General features: G+C 33.4%; 2 protein-coding genes across 5 annotated transcripts; both read left to right on the top strand.

The window, feature by feature from the left end:
• Positions 1-419: 419 nt before the first annotated feature.
• Positions 420-2874, top strand: LOC112501442 (WRKY transcription factor 6-like). Its single transcript, XM_025105077.1, has 5 exons — positions 420-761; positions 928-1026; positions 1158-1667; positions 1759-1872; positions 2014-2874. The coding sequence occupies exons 1-5, from the start codon at positions 420-422 to the stop codon at positions 2740-2742; spliced, it is 1794 nt and encodes a 597-aa protein (XP_024960845.1). The 3' UTR covers positions 2743-2874.
• Positions 2875-5201: 2327 nt separating this feature from the next.
• On the top strand, positions 5202-11672 carry LOC112501419 (cyprosin). 4 transcript variants are annotated; one of them, XM_025105047.1, is made up of 14 exons: positions 5202-5276; positions 7289-7656; positions 7792-7852; positions 8510-8604; positions 8691-8803; positions 8895-9063; positions 9172-9211; positions 9329-9393; positions 9958-10071; positions 10224-10288; positions 10514-10667; positions 10754-10873; positions 11223-11311; positions 11413-11672. In XM_025105047.1, exons 2-14 carry the CDS (start codon positions 7309-7311, stop codon positions 11495-11497), a joined length of 1518 nt encoding a protein of 505 aa, XP_024960815.1. In that variant the 5' UTR covers positions 5202-5276; positions 7289-7308; the 3' UTR covers positions 11498-11672. The 4 variants fall into 4 exon arrangements, with proteins under 4 accessions (XP_024960815.1, XP_024960819.1, XP_024960818.1 ...); XM_025105051.1 differs by having other exon boundaries at positions 5202-5336; positions 7301-7656; positions 11413-11620; XM_025105050.1 differs by having other exon boundaries at positions 5227-5276; positions 7301-7656; positions 11413-11620.
• The last annotated feature ends 5712 nt before the right edge of the window (positions 11673-17384 follow it).

The raw sequence follows: 17384 nt of genomic DNA on the forward strand, positions 1-17384 counted from the left end.
TTTTAACCGGTATTTACACAAATGTCTTAAGCGTGTACGTAAAATTTATTTTCAAATTTAAAAAAATAAAAATAAATTCTTTATATAAATAAGGTCTGGTATGTAAATTCTATACGTAAATGGAAAGTCTTTACCTAAATTATGTAAATTTGAGTAAAGATTTTTTTAATCTGAAAATCGAGATTACACAGACATGTAAGGGTAAAATGGGGATTTGATTATAAAAAATTGCTAAAAAGTGAATTTGGTTAAAAATTTTGGTCAAATTCTTAGAAATTAAATATTTGATTATTTTTAGAAGAAAAATTAATAATTAATTTAGAAAAAATGATTCTTCAGTCTCCAGTCTCAACTTCCCCTTTTTATTGCCGAGTCCACTGCCTCTTTGTGACTTGATTTTTCTCTCTCTATCTTCATAAATGGCCAAGGGATCAAGTGGACTCTCCTTTGATTCAGATCCCATCAGATTACTATTTCCACACAAACCCACCCGCATCAACTCTTTTTCCGACAACAACAACCACCACCACCACCACCGCCACACCTGGACACTTATGGATGCCGCCGGCAACAGGTCTTCTTCACCACCGCCACCTACCACCATACAATTCCCACTCAACCTTAACTGCAATCATGATCGACCTCATGATAAAAGGATAAACGAGATGGATTTCTTTGCGGATAAAAAAAATGAAGACGATCGCTCAAGGTTGCCATCCGATCCAGCCGCTCCTCTCACCGAATTGGATTTTAATATCAACGTATGTCGATGGATTAATCAGCTTTGTGGATTTTAATTTCCTTCTGTGCATATATTGGAAACTAATAGATGTTTTTTTTTTGTTTCAAATTCTGGTTTTCTTTCCATTTCTGGATTGATTTTTGTCGTGGTTTTTGATTGAATTTGATTGTTGATGATACGTACAGACTGGTTTGCATCTTGTTACCGGAAACACAAGCAGCGATCAGTCGTTAGTTGATGACGGAATATCTCCCAATTCTGAAGATAAACGAGCTAAAAACGAGGTCCTTACCAAATAGTAATATTTCATATATAGGGAGATTTGACCTAAATTTCATTTCTGTGTTGAATCGTATTGATGTATTATATTATTTGTAGAATTTGAATTTGAAATTTGAAATTATTCGATGTGTAGTTAGCAGTCGCTCAAGCTCAACTGGAGAAGATGAACACGGAGAATCAAAGATTGAGGGAAGCGTTGAATCAATTGACGGTCAATTACAACACGCTACAATCGCATCTCGTGACGATGATGCAACAAAAACAAAGAGAAGAACAATCTGCCGATGATCATAAAACCAGTAACGACGGTGGAGGAGGTGGAGGTGAAGTTATGATTGTACCGAGACCGTTCATGGATCTGGGTTTAGCAGCTCCAACGGCAGTTGAAACCGACGAGAATTCACAGTCGTCGTCGGAAGGGAGGAGCCATGACGAACATTCACGATCACCGCCGATTCATACTACCATTGGTCAAATGGAAGAGGGTTCAGAACATGGGTCTCAGGTAATAAGGACTGGTTCGAATAAGGTTCCACGGCTGAGTTCTTCGAAGAATAACAATACCACTAATATTGATCAAGCTACTGAAGCAACCATTCGAAAGGCTAGGGTTTCTGTTAGAGCTCGATCAGAAGCTCCCATGGTACAAACTTGTTGATCGATTCATGTATTTGAAGTTGATAAATTTCATAAAATTCTGATTGAACTCAAAATTAATTTCGTCAGATTTTTAGATTGCAGATGGTTGTCAATGGAGGAAATACGGCCAAAAAATGGCGAAAGGAAATCCTTGTCCACGAGCATATTACCGATGCACCATGGCTGCCGGTTGCCCAGTTAGGAAACAAGTACGATTCTCAGATTTAATAATTCAAAACTCATATCTCATCACGAACAATAATTATATATACATATGGTGATATTTTAATTCCTTGACTGAGATTTTGTGATATTTTAGTAAACAATTGATTATGGTGCAATTTGAACAGGTACAAAGATGTGCAGAAGATAGAACAATCCTTATCACCACCTATGAAGGTAATCACAACCATCCTCTACCGCCGGCCGCCATGGCTATGGCCTCCACCACCTCTTCCGCCGCCAGGATGCTACTCTCTGGATCCATGCCGAGCTCCGACGGCCTAATGAATTCCAATTTCTTAGCGAGAACGTTCCTTTCTTGCTCTTCAAGCATGGCCACCATTTCCGCCTCCGCCCCCTTCCCCACCGTCTCCTTAGACCTGACCCAAACTCCGAATCCGTTACAGTTCCAGCGCGGCCCAGGTCAGTTCCAAGTTCCATTCTCTAACCCTCAACAGCAAAACTTCACCGGTCCAAACGCCGCCCTACTCCCCCAGATTTTTGGTCAGGCTTTATACAACCAGTCGAAATTCTCCGGCCTTCAAATGTCGCAGGATATGGAGGGTGGGGCAAGCTCGCAACTGGGTATTCCGCCGTTGCACCACCAAGGGGCGTCACCCGCCGCCTTGGCTGACACCGTGACCGCCCTTACTGCTGATCCAAATTTCTCCGCAGCTCTAGCGGCAGCTATTTCTTCTGTTTTTGGTGGCGGTGGATCTCAGCCGAACAGCGGTGGTACCACCAATCATGGGAACGTCACTGCCACCAACAGCAACAACAATGGCAGTGCAACCACCAGCAACAATAATAGCCATGGCAACAATAAAGTCAACAACTCAAGTTTTCAAGCCAATTAATTAACCATAATTAAACGGGTTTAGTTTTTTTTCCCCTTTTTTTAAAATTATTTGGTCATTGATTTACTACACACACATGTTTTCTTTCTTTCTTTCTTTTTTTGGTGTTTTTTTTATTTTATAAAAAAGAAATAGTTGGGGTTAAGTTAGATTTTTTCATTCTTTATGGTTTGAATAAGGGAATTTCTTTTTTCATTATATTTATACAATAACTAATTATTATAAAAATAGAAATTTTAAATATATATTTCCATTTTTTATGCATAATTTATTAAACAAAAATCATGATTTAATTTTATTTATAGACTAATCGTACCTCTAACAATAATAATATTTAATTAATAAGAAAATGTGATTTTTTTTTATTTGGTTTAATGGGATGGGGAGGTTAAGATTAATTGACCCATGTGGATATGTAGCAAAATAATGATAATTATTAATTAAATAATTGTAATGATTAATGAATGCATTCAAGACAAAGAAAGAAAAGTCAATAAGAGTCAACTCCTTTTATTGTGGTTCTCATGTAACCATATCTTTAGATTAAGGAAAATAAAAGTTAATATCTTACAAAATTATTTTTAATAATTAATTAATTTTGGATATTTTTATATCATAATATTTAATAAATTTAACAGACTTCCAAATATATTTTTTCATAAATTGATTAAAAACCATTAATATTTACCTTTTTCTACCTCCTATAAAATAAGTTCAAGTGACATTTAAATTATACAATCATATTTATATAAGATATTTCTTGACTTTATAATATAAATAAACAATATTTTAAATCAAATTATTGTAATTTGATGCTTATTGACAAAATTGCGTATTACGTAAATAAAAGCACACATATAGAATTATCTGTTATATTTTAAAATTTAATAAATAAAACTGTCGATAACTGATTATAAAGCATAAACATTCAAAGACAAACAACTCAAATACATAAATTAAACGCTTATTGAAACAAGAGAATTAAAATGATTTTGATGATAATACTTTCACTTACATGTTGAATTGTTAAATTGTTCATAAGGCTTATATGTTAAACAATTGAACAAATGGAGTTACTCATTCAAATGAATTTTTAGTTTGGACAAATTGCACGTAAATAATAATATATTTCTTTAAATTTGTGACATCTTGAATATTTAAGTAATATTTGTTGATAGAGGCTAAATTATGTTGATTTTTTTTATATAATATTTAGTTTTAAAATATTTTTATTAGAATTTTCATAATTAAAAACCCTAATCTATGTTCGATTTTCCCATTCTTCCTCTTCCCTGAATTGGTACGAAGTAAACTGAATCGACACTGAACATAAAGATAACATACAATTTAGAGGAAGTTAGATCTTCACAGATTAATTTGATGTCCCTGATGTTCCTTCCTCATCTACCAACGAAGTTAATTTATGGAAAGGGGACACGTATATCTTTGAGCTCCACAACAAATGTGAAGGCAGCCTCAGATGCACCTCTAAACATCCGTCATGTCAGTATTAAATACATCAACAAATAATATTGAGTTGTATGCTACATATGATACTTTAATATTGAAGATGTCACATCTCATATATCTGATGAAAATTTTGATTGTACGTTACACAAAAAAAAATTATTAGAACAAAGTATATTACATTTCCATTCAATTTATCCTTTCTAAGTTTCACTTTTTACACCAATATTTCTTATGAAAATCAAAACATTGAACTAAGATGAAAATACAATTATTATTTTACACATAAATAAACAAATAAAAACAATCAATATTATCACGACTCTTCCAATTTTGGGCAATAATTACTGATTTGATGAAAAAACAGAAAATATATTTCTTTTTCCAGTTAAAAAAACTCACAACTTTTTTATCGGAAAATGAAATCTCAAATACCCTTTTTTTTAAAGAAGGTTGATTTGACACTTTCATTAGTCACCTCTTTGTTGTTAATTTTAGAACAAATGTCAACTTTGTTAAATGTCACCATCTTTGTGAAAACTAAAGAATAAATGATTGTTTGTTTATCTCTTAATAGTTTCACTAAAAAGTAATATCTAAATTCTTAAGAGGTGAATCTTGTTTGAAAAGAAAAAATCTACTTTTTAATGGTTCTAAAATTATTTGAATGCTTTTGTATCATGGGGTTCCCTTAATCATTCAGCGTTCTAATTTCGTTGTAAATAATTACAAAAACAATTATATTTCATTTTTCACTATGTCATGAGAGCCTCTTAATCATTCTATATCAAACCATTCAACAACTACCAAACAATCCCTAAGTAGTAATATGTTTGCCTTTATTTGTTTTCTAATTAACCTATTGGTGAAGAAAGTAATAATTGGTGACTTTTTGAAAAAAGAGCAAAAACAAAGGGGCATAATTGATAATATGCATAACCTCAAGGGGCCTATTGGAACATATATAAAAAGCCATAACTGAATTGAAGACTGGGAACTGTCGTGTTCATAATATTCCTCTATTTACACGCTTTCTGCATTGTTCCTCTCGGACGGCTGTCACGCAGGTGAGTCCTCTCATTCGGCCATCATCAATCGTCTCCGATCACTTGATTTCTACTATTCATGTATGGATTCATTGTTTTGTTGCCTTAATTCTTATCTGTTTTCTTTAATTTCTCTGAAGTGTTATTATCAGTGATCGTTTTGATCGCCGAAGAAATTTAGGGCAAATACTCTGTGCTCAGTTCTCTTACGTGTATATTTGATTTGATTTAGGGATTGATTAGTTCATGTTGTACGCTTACGATTCCCTTTAGTAAACAGTTGTAGTCTTATAGTTAATTTGCGAAATTTGTGAAAACCAAGGATTTTTTTAGTATGGTGAGTGAGTGGTAAACGTAGGGACGTGGGGTGATCTTAGTTAAACAGGAATTGTACTTTGGAGATGGAAAATTGGAGTTTGATTGTGGAATGGAGGCTTGTTGATAGGTTTTTTTTTGGGCCTGATGTGTTTGTGATCATTCTGATTCTCTTGGAGCGGTGATTGACACGTGAAGACGATTTAAATAGCGGCTAATGCTTGACTTTGGTAAAGCATGGTCCTATACTTCGAGCGTGAAAATTGTAATTTTTATTTTTCTTGTGGATCATAGCAGTACTCCATAACGAGAGTGAATGATCCTCTATTGACTATAGGGTCGTTCATGGTGGGGTTTGGTGCGATTTAGGGCCAAATTGCATATGGCAAAGGATATGTGGTTTGAAGATTTTCCGAAACCAAAAACCACACCACATGATTCAAACAGCAAAAAACCGCACCATGAAATGTGGTGAGCTTTATGCGGTTTGTACCTAAAGCATTTCAATCCAATAATTATAAAAACCATCAAAATAAATTTGACAAAGACTTTTACATATTCCATACAATAAAAAGTTTCAATATGTCCGAAATGTGTAATTTAAAAAAGTGTAAAACAAACTAAAGAGTTCCATAATTAATCCAAATACATCTAAAATGTAAAATTCAAAATAAATTTGACGATGACACATGTGAAAAGGCAAAAGAAAATAACTCAAACAAAGGAATCTGTAACATAAAACTTAAAAGGAAAACTGAAAAACTAATAAACGATAATTAATGTATTATTCATTTTCAATTAATTAATGATAATGTATATATAATATAATTTAAAAATATATTAAAATGTGCGGTGCGGTGCCGTTTGAACTGTGGTTTGATGATTCAAAACCACAAACTGCACCACAAAGTGTGGTTTGATAAAAATGCAAACTGCAAACCGCAATGTGAAAGTTCTAAACCACACATTGCGGTGCGGTGTGGTGTGAGCAGTTTAGATGGACACCCCTAATTGACTAACTTGTACCAAATGCAGAAATGAATGAGTGAACTCCGAAAAATAATGGATGCCACCTTAGCATTTAGTCATGGATTTTTTTTTTAAGAAAACAAAGGTTCTTGTACTTTTAATTAAATTTTAAGTCATCAATACCGTATTGATATGTCAAAATTTTATCCACTAAATTGTTTTCCCCTCGTCCTATTGTCCCAAATGGACTATTCATATTGATTAAGATCGGACAGAAGTGATGACATTGATATGTTGTGAAATAACAAATGTCCTATTGTTATTCATCTTTTTTCATGAGAATGTAATTGAAAGGTGTGAAAGTAGTCGTGGATTTTTTTTTGAAGAAAACAAAGGTTCTTGTACTTTTAGTTAAATATTAAGTCGTGAATAACGTATTGACATGTCAAAGTTCTCTCTACTAAATTGTTTTCCCCTTGTCCTATTGTCCCAAATTGACTATTCATATTGATTAAAATCGGACAGAAGTGATGACATTGATATGTTGTTAAATAACAAATGTCCCTTGTTATTTGTCTTTTTTCTTGAGAATGTAGTTGAAAGGTGTGAAAGTATAGTGACATTTTTATCTATTTTCCTTGAGGTTTTGTTTATGAAATGAATTATGATGATATTAAAATTCATTTATTTGAGTCATTCTGCAATTTTTGTGCTAATGTTGATGACCAGTATCTAAGAGGAAACTTCAGCTCTCATTGCAGTGCTAGACATGGGTACCATATTCAAAGTGAGCTTGCTCTTGTTGTTCCTTCTTTCACCTACTGCATATCCTGCTTCTACTGGTGGATTGGTCAGAGTTGGACTTAAAAAGAGGAAAGTCAATATACTGAACCACCCTGGTGAACATGCCGGCTCTAATGATTCGAATGCTAGAAGAAAGTATGGTGTCCGTGGTAATTTCAGGGATTCAGACGGTGACGTTATTGCTCTAAAGAACTACATGGATGCTCAGTACTTTGGTGAGATTGGTATTGGCACTCCACCCCAAAAGTTCACAGTGATCTTTGACACTGGAAGTTCTAATCTGTGGGTGCCTTCTTCAAAGTGCTACTTCTCAGTGAGTGCCTCTTTTCTGGTTGTTTGGGCTTCCTGATACGACCTTTCTCTTGTGTCTCTTGCTCACATAGGGTCTATTTTCACTAAATTGATGTGAGTATTTAGCATGGTTTGATCACTCTTGGTATGGATGCAGGTAGCTTGCCTTTTTCACTCAAAGTATAGGTCTAGCCATTCAACTACCTATAAGAAAAATGGTATGGTGTCTTCTTCTGTTTCTTAATAGCTTACCAGTACTTTATCTTTCATTTCGCATTCCTCCTCCCCATACTCCTATGTTCCCCACCCCTCCTCTTTTATTGTTGAACAGAGATAATAGAGGTTGCTTCATTGACCTTAGATAAGATTAACGTTAAAGAGGAGCTACTTGTATGTGACCATCAAGTGATTAGCATGAATGTTATTTGATCCAACCCCACCCACAGAGATTTGCCTGTTCAAGTCTCCCCTCCCCCTCTGCCTGTACAAAAAATAAAGATCAGACACCAAATGGGAAAAAAATAAGAGTAAGACCACTCGTATTGCATGTGTAATGTGTGATGAACCACTTTGAGTTCTTCAGGGAACCATCTTTTCTTACTGATCCTCCACTAGACCTCTTCATTCCATTCCTTCATACATTAGATTGTTTTTGTATATGCTGAGAGAATATTCATATGCATGGTCGTATATTACAAATGGAACTAGATGATAGGCACTCGGTCAGAAAAATGTAGCAATGTCACGCAGAAAACATGAGCATGCAGCCATAACTTGCAGCCATCCCCTGAACTCAGGCTACTCTTATTTATTAGCTCTGATTTCCAATGTTATTTGAAAACTTAATATTGTTGATATCTTCGTGTCTCATTCAGGGAAATCTGCTGCAATTCAATATGGAACTGGCTCTATCTCTGGTTTCTTTAGCCAAGATTCTGTCAAACTTGGTGATCTTGTTGTTAAAGAGCAGGTAAAGATTAAGAAACTGTGCATCTCGGTGTATTAAGTCCAATGTTTTTATAGGGCCTCTTCGTCTTGACATTGCACTGTCTCCAGGATTTTATAGAGGCAACCAAAGAGCCTGGCATCACTTTCTTGGCAGCCAAGTTTGATGGTATACTTGGCCTTGGGTTTCAAGAGATCTCTGTTGGGGATGCTGTCCCTGTTTGGTAGTTTACTTATCTCCTGTTATTGAACTTTGATTCTTTTGTTTGATGTTTCATAATTGACCATTTGCGTTTTGCATACCTAACATGTTAGGTACACCATGCTGAACCAAGGTCTTGTTCAAGAACCTGTATTTTCATTTTGGCTTAATCGCAATGCTGATGAGCAGGAAGGGGGTGAACTTGTGTTTGGTGGGGTTGATCCTAATCATTTCAAGGGTGAACACACATATGTCCCTGTGACTCAAAAGGGCTATTGGCAGGTGAATCCTTGTATTTATATTTCCACCAATAGATGTAGGTAATCATTTACTTCATTATGATGGCTCTTCATAAAATCGTTGCTGATTTAGTTGTTTCTCTTGTTATAGTTTGAAATGGGTGATGTCCTGATTGGTGACAAAACAACTGGTAATTTTGTGGAACTCGTTTTTATTCTTTTTTTTTTCTGGGAACCTTGTGGATTTGTCTTCTTGAGATATTGTTCTGGATTTTATAGGGTTTCTGAGATCAGCATTTCTATTTCAGGATTTTGCGCCAGTGGTTGTGCAGCAATTGCTGATTCTGGAACCTCTTTGTTGGCTGGTCCCACGGTATTGTATACATTATACACAAATAATAGGATTCTACACAAGTAAACTGGACAATATATTTGAGTTATACAATACTGTTTGTATACCTCATTTTTTGTATACTTATGTCATGTGCTACACCACTAGCTTAGTAGAAGCAAGTACAAATATTTTAATAGAATGACTTAGTATTGTTCAGTAGTTGTTTGTTTAGAGTACATAATTACTCTAGTAAATAGAAGAGGTCACTGGCCTTATCTAAGGCCTACTATTGATACCAATTCCAATCAAGTGTGCTAGAGAGGCTACAACCTTTTGAGAGTGGAAATGTGGCAATACGAATGCCACACAACTGCATGCTTTTGAGGATGGAAATGTTGCAATATTAATGCATAACACAACTGTTGTGAGAATGGCAGTTTACCTAGAACCACATGTAGTTGCAACGAGCCACTTTACGACAATGCCTGTGTGTTAGTAAACAGATTTGGCTTTTATTCATTGTGGGACTGAACTGATTGCCTATGCAATATTGATGCCTGCTACGTTGGACTAACATTCCTTGACAATATCCAACTCTTTTAGACGATTGTCACTCAAATCAATCAAGCCATTGGGGCTGCGGGGGTTATGAGCCAGCAATGCAAGTCATTGGTTGATCAGTACGGAAAGAGTATGATTGAGATGCTGTTATCTGAGGTACCTGCACTTGGTTCTTTTTCTTCTCTCGTTTCTGGAAATTATTGCTTTTCTTTTCCCATATTCTAAATATGGGCATTTGGTAAGTGGTTCTCACTTTTATGGAATTTATCTTAGAAATTTATTGCACCGTTCAATTTGTTGTTCTGTAGGAGCAACCTGAGAAAATCTGCTCCCAAATGAAGCTATGTTCTTTTGATGGTTCTCATGATACTAGGTCAGTTGGGTATTTTAGTTTGCATTTAATTAGAATCTTGTATAAATATTCCTGGTCACAATCATGATAGGAGATATAAATAAACGATGAGGATGAAACACATTTATGAGCATAGAAATTTTTTTGCAGTTTCCATCTCTATTTTTTTAATATAGTATATATACTTGAGAGTAAATATGAATTGTTGATGTTGTTTGTTTATATATAACAATTATGTTTTGACAGCATGATAATTGAGAGTGTGGTTGACAAGAGTAAGGGAAAATCTTCTGGATTACACGATGAGATGTGTACCATGTGCCAGATGGCAGTTGTTTGGATGCAAAACCAGATCAGGCAAAACGAGACTGAAGAAAACATAATTAACTACGTTGATAAGGTGAAGTGACTTGAGAGTCGTCAAATAAGGAAAAATATAAAAACCAAAAGAAATCAATATATAAGCATTTCTGTTTGAAATTTCAGCTGTGTGAGCGGTTGCCAAGTCCAATGGGAGAGTCTGCAGTCGACTGTAGCAGTCTTTCCTCCATGCCCAATATTGCCTTCACTATCGGTGGTAAAACCTTTAACCTCTCCCCCGAACAGGTAATTTTATATTACGAATTAATCTGATTCATATTTCTCCTTCTTGTTAATAATTTGAGTTAATGTTGTTAGAATATGTGGAAAATACCCTCTAAATGATCTCTTTGGGAGAGAAGAGAGGTTCTAACATATATTGAAGATAAATGGTCCAAGTCTAACTGATGCGAGACTCCAATCACACCCCCTCCAATGTAGGCTAGACTCACACAGATTGTCCCAAAGTGATAGACTTGAGATGTGATACCATGAAATTACTTTGAGAGAAGAAAGGTTCCAACATATATAGAGGAGAAATGGTCCAAGTGTAGCTGATGTAGGACTCTAACAAACACGTGTCTTGTATGATTAGTATGTCCTGAAAGTTGGGGAAGGAGCAACAGCACAATGCATAAGTGGATTCACCGCCATGGATGTGGCACCTCCTCGTGGACCTCTATGGTACCATCATCACCACTTGCTTCTTTTTGGCATATATCTCCTTTTGTTTTTTACAAAGCCGTTTAATGGGATTTGAGCAATGTTATGAATGTGTGATGCAGGATCTTGGGAGATGTTTTTATGGGTCAATACCATACGGTGTTTGACTATGGTAACTTACGAGTTGGGTTTGCAGAAGCAGCTTGAGATCTCTCTCTCTCTCTCTCTCTCTCTCTCTCTCTTTATCTGCGTATTACTACTATTACTGCTACTTGTTTTCTGTAAGTAATGTGGCAATAAATGTATGGCATTATATGAGTTATGGAGCAGGTACATGACTTAAGCTGATGTTTATATATACAAGGGTCTCTTTCATTCCTTAGTATAACAAACTCCCCAAATACCCCCATTGTTACAACGATTAGCCTATTACCGATGTCTAGAAGCTTTGCATGTTGCATCAACTTATTCCCTGGTCGAAATGTGTGAAACTCGACCATCTGTCACTTCCGCTCCTAGCAGTACAATCAAGCAACTAAATAGGAAACTTGTTATGGCTTTGAATGTTCAGAAAACATACCCAATGACAATATGTCATAGAGTTGTATTTATAAGCTCGTGTGTGGCTTTATTTTTCGAACTAAGTCGGTCAGACTATAAAAGCAAGATGAGCAAACAAGACCGAAACTTTTAATAGAACGTGTCGATAAACAATAATTTACTTTATATTTAATTAGTCGATGTTTTTTTTGTATAAGAAGTAATATTTGGAAAGATTATAATATAAAATAAAATTCAGACAAGACGTTGTAAAAGGAAAATAGTAAGTGGAGGTGATAACATGAAATATTTATTGCATTTACACAACCGCCGCATACCTAAAAATGACGTCATCAGAACAAGTGGCAAAAAGAGCACGTTTAAGTTGGAATTAAAAAACGTGAAAATGAGATGTAAGTGGTCCCACTCCCACTCCCACCTTAACAACCAGAACTACGTGTTCTATCTCTCTATCATCAATTTCCGGTTCCATTTTGATTCTTTTAAGTAGATGTCATAATGACATTAACATGATTGATAGCCTTCGTCTTATACAAATCGATTTTACACAACCAACAAAACATGGCCTTTTCTTAAATTTCCTTTTCATATCAATAATTACTTTTCACTTTTACAATATATCAATTACCTAATTCATGTCCTCACTCTTTATATATATATATATATATATATATATATATATATATATATATATATACACANCTTTTACAATATATCAATTACCTAATTCATGTCCTCACTCTTTATATATATATATATATATATATATATATATATATATATATATATATACACACACACATACAGAGAAGCGATCAAATGAAAATCATCCTCATTTGTACAAATCACTCTCGTAACTTCGATTTCATTGTTTAATTTTATGAATTTTTTTCATGAAATTGTTTAATCTTGTGAAATTGTTTCATATAAAATATTATTTTGATGAAATTGTTTCATATATGGTTATGAAATTGTTTCATATAATATTTAATGAAACTGTTTCATGTATTTTTCTCTAAAATTAAAATAATGAAGATGATAATATCAATGATTAACACCCTCCACAATAAAAATGGTTAATCAACCTCTCATAATTACAAAAAAATGAACAAAATGAAAAATTATGATTAGTTGAATATGGTTTTCACGATTTGTACAAATTGGGTGATTTTTATTTGAACGCTCATATATATATATATAGGCACGTTCAAATGAAAACCATGTAATTCTTAAAAACCGTGTAAACTAATTTCGATCAAAAAAAAATTTCCATTTTTTTTCTAATTAAATTTAATCATTAAGGGTATATTGGTCATTTGTATTGTTTTCTATTAAATATGGAACTTATTAATAAATCTTAATTAAGGCAACATAATAAAGGAAATTTTATAAATGGTAACATTTAAATATTTAATTAAATTATAATATTAAAAATTGGATTTTGTTGTATTATGTTTCGATTTATTATTGTCAAGATTCATGAAAATTGTAAGTTATTAGAGTAATAAATCCATGAAATCAATAGAAGAATAAAAAAAATATTCATGAAAGTGGTTTCATACATGCTGAAATTGGTGCATGGAATAAGTGAAAATGATTATGGAACGGGTGCATGATGAAACCGGTTTCATACATGGTGAAATTGGTGCATAGAGTAAGTGAAAATGATTATAAATGGGTGCATGATGAAATGAGTGCATGATGAATTGGGCGAATGAGGATATGGGTGTGTGATGAGGTTTAAGATGCATGAAATAGGTTGATGATGAATAGTGAAAATGTTTCATGAAATAGGTTCATGAGGTTTAAGATGTGGTTGAGTTTACCATTTTGCCCTTCGTGCTATTATAAAATAAATTTTTTAATATATATATTTTTTTATTTCCTAAAATAAACTAAACTAATCTTAACCATTGATCAAGAAAATGGATGGATGAGATTGGTTTACACAAATGGGGGCGATTTTCATTTGATCGCTTCTCTCTCTCTCTCTCTCTCTATATATATATATATACTTAATCAAATGAGAACTAATTAGTTTGTAGTAATCATGAGATCAAATCTCAATCAATCATTTAAAATAATTATTAGTATATTTTAAATAATCATGAAAGGTAATTTGGTAAAAAGAAATTGACAACTCATTTGGTCTGCCAGGTCCTAAATTATCTCTATCTCTTTACCAATCCCTCCATCATCGCGTCCCTTCCAAACACCAGGGTTTCACAGACAAAAGACGATGGCGACGAAGAAGATTGCGACGAGGAAGAGGGATGCAGTCGGAGATGGAGCAAGTTGTGCCGGAGTCGGAGAGGATGCAGTTGGTGAAGGTGGTGTTTCTTTCGTTGAGTTTGAAGCGTTTTTTCCGACAGAGGTGCTGAGACGTATTAATGACGACGGCGGGACGACGGTCTCCATTTTTAGTTTGGTAGGAACCAGAAAGAGGAAGATACATAGATCGGGTTTTAAATCAGAGCCGTAACCAAGATCGGAGGCGTTGATGGTTACGAAGGCGTTGATAATACCCACAAATCATACATACACACTGTTAACTAATGCTCTTGCAATTCACAGTGATGGGTGTTGAAGATCATCAGATTGACTGTATGGTCTACTCTTGCACTTGCTCACTAACATAACCATTTTAGGGATTTGTTGGTGATACCCACAAATCATATTTTGAATTCAAACTTTTGATCCAGATTTATAGTTTGATATATACCAATTTTTATGTGAAACTTTTTTGATTGGATCCAGAACGAATGCCAAATCTGATTAGTTGAATTGAAATCAGTGGTATCATAATGCATCTTATATGTGTTTGGGTATCACACTAAGGTCATTTGTGTGGTCGATCGGAGATGAAACATAGTGGTATCACAGTGCATCTTATATGTACTTAGGTATCACACTGTGTCTTTTGTTTAAACAGAGTCAATATTTTTAGGTATCACAGTGGTATCACCAGAGGACGGTGGCCGAGGGGACGGAGAGAGAAGAGATGAGAGTTTTAAAAAACCTAAAATGTCCTTGCATTAAAATTTTAATTCAAAATTATAAATTTCCTAATTTATCTATTGATTCGTGGTTGAGATTGGATCTCACGGTTAACACAAACTAGTCAGTTCTCCCTTGAATGTATATATATTGTGTGTGTGTGTATGTGAATAAATGATATATAGAATTGAAGTATGGAAACAAAAGATGATTAAAAAGTAATGGGAAATGTGGAATGGTTGATAACCAAGTATATTAAGCATGCTTCATTTGACTTTCCTTCTATTATAATTACTTGATTATTATTATTATTATATGCATTTTAATACTTTCATTACTACCCCTCTTCATTTCAAACCACCATTTACACTTTTTTTTTCATTTCTTTTATTTGTTTCACATTTAATTATTTAAATATGTTTGTAACTTTTATCATTACAATTGTTGATATAACATAATGCTTAGTTTATTATCTTTTTATAAATTACAAAAATAAAATAATAAAAAAGTTTTATCATTTTAACCATTAACGTCTGGTGCTAGCATTCCAGTTCCAAAAAACATACGGTGACACCCGACAAAAGAATACGTTGACACTTTTCAGAATCGTAATTTTTTTTCCCTTAACGACGGAACCATGAAGCCATGTTATCATTCCATATGTTGTATAAACAAAGTTTGTGAGGGTGTTGTTACATGTGGAATTAGTGTGATTGATATAAAATATTACATAAAAGCATAAAAGGGTTGTTTTTGCTTAAAACAGAGATGAGGATGTGTGAAGGAGTGAAGGGACACGTGCGTGGAGTGTGGCTAAAGATAACAGCCACCAAATAAGCAACAAATGAGGAATATATATATAGATTGAGAGATACATGACATCATGTGAGACTAAAGGTTTTTTGTAAGATCCGTAAGACCAATTCTCAACCATTGAATTAGATCTACAATCTGAACATTCATAATCATAAAATTGTCACGAGACTTCTCAATAATTACAAAATTACCACCGTACAACTTTAGACCATTAGATCATTAGCTTATAAAGTTGATCGACGAACATAAATTGGTCTTACGGGTTTCACGAAAAATATTTGCTCTCACGTAAACCCAATTTATATATATATATATATATATATATATATGTATATATATTTGCAAAATATGCTTTACGTCAACTAACATCAAAACTTAAGTTATATTATCCTTTTTTAATATATTATCTTTTCGTAACTTGGATTTTGGTCATACTAAAACTTACTAAAAAAACATACTCCAACTTTTACCATATACTAATTCAAACCCAGTAGTAAAATGGAAAGCCAAAGGAAGATTTTTATACAAGTATAAAAACGTGCGGAGGTTGTAAGGGTGTCGGTGCGACCGAAGGAGAGACGATGAGAAAAGGCGGAGGCGAGGAAGAATGTAACTGGGGCAATGGAGGTGATTGGGAAAAATCAATCGTGAATCATGAAAATCTAAGGTTTACATTTGAAATTTGAAATGGTAAGAGAGTTTTTGATGATAAGATGAAAATCTTGGAAACATAAATGGTCAAAATTTGAAAGGGGTAGATGGTTTAAAACTAAATATGGAAAAGATAAAACTTAAAAGTATGAGTTGTAAAAGGTGAAGCATTGTTGAGTCGTACCATATGCATAAATGACTTATAATTAAGACTTCTAAGACTTTATGCATAAATAAGCAATACATTATGTATTTAAGGTTGTTTTTTTAAGACTTTTATCAAATCTGTTTTATAAAGTAGTAGTATAAATATGTAATTTCCCATTGCATATGATCAAATGCAATTTCGGGTAGTAAATAAATTGATTGTTGGAAATCAAATGGTTGCTTCTGATCTGGGTTCCATAATGAAATGGTTTAGAATCGTGTTTAATCAATGTTTAGATTGATATTTTTTTTTATCATCCGAAGGTAATTTATTCAATATTTTTATTAAATAAAAACACATACTAAAGGGTGAAATGCTTATTTCTTACATCATACAGACAACTTTATGAATACATACAACTTTACTCATACATGGAAAAGAAATTAAACAACTTCTAATTGTTAGTCGAAAAGTTAGTTGTTGATTAATAAACTAACTGATAAATTAGTTATGTGCAGTAAAACTTAGTTGATAACGATATAAAGTAAAAAGTAAAACATAATAAACTATCTTAATTAACTTTTCAAAAACCTGGCTTTGGTAAAATCAAAAATATGTTTTTAATGAGCTCAAATACATTTGTTAATTTATACGGTTGTCAAATATGATCTAAATTAAAAAAAAAAAAACTCAAATAAGTTACACATATGAATGAATTTAGAAAACTAAAACGGTAATGTCATTTCGTTAGCACACTGTTACTCCCTTTGTTCTGAAATAAATATACATAATAAAAAACAGATAAAATTTATGAAAAAAATGTAATTATTACTTTTTAATGAATTAAATTAATAATTTTAATATCGATAACTGAAAAAAATAACTAATTTATCCATTTCATAATTAAGGATATAATGAGAA

This window comes from Cynara cardunculus, unplaced genomic scaffold (genome assembly GCF_001531365.2).
Source record: "Cynara cardunculus var. scolymus isolate 2C unplaced genomic scaffold, CcrdV1 Un_Scaffold_122, whole genome shotgun sequence".
NCBI lineage: Eukaryota > Viridiplantae > Streptophyta > Magnoliopsida > Asterales > Asteraceae > Cynara > Cynara cardunculus.

Coding starts and splice junctions, on each gene's coding strand:
- LOC112501442 (XM_025105077.1), top strand. CDS start 420: ATGGCCAAGGGATCAAGTGGACTCTCCTTTGATTCAGATCCCATCAGA. Junction 1,027..1,157: donor ATAAACGAGCTAAAAACGAG/GTCCTTACCAAA, acceptor TTCGATGTGTAG/TTAGCAGTCGCTCAAGCTCA. Junction 1,668..1,758: donor CTCGATCAGAAGCTCCCATG/GTACAAACTTGT, acceptor TCAGATTTTTAG/ATTGCAGATGGTTGTCAATG.
- LOC112501419 (XM_025105047.1), top strand. CDS start 7,309: ATGGGTACCATATTCAAAGTGAGCTTGCTCTTGTTGTTCCTTCTTTCA. Junction 8,804..8,894: donor GGGGATGCTGTCCCTGTTTG/GTAGTTTACTTA, acceptor CTAACATGTTAG/GTACACCATGCTGAACCAAG. Junction 11,312..11,412: donor CCTCCTCGTGGACCTCTATG/GTACCATCATCA, acceptor TGTGTGATGCAG/GATCTTGGGAGATGTTTTTA.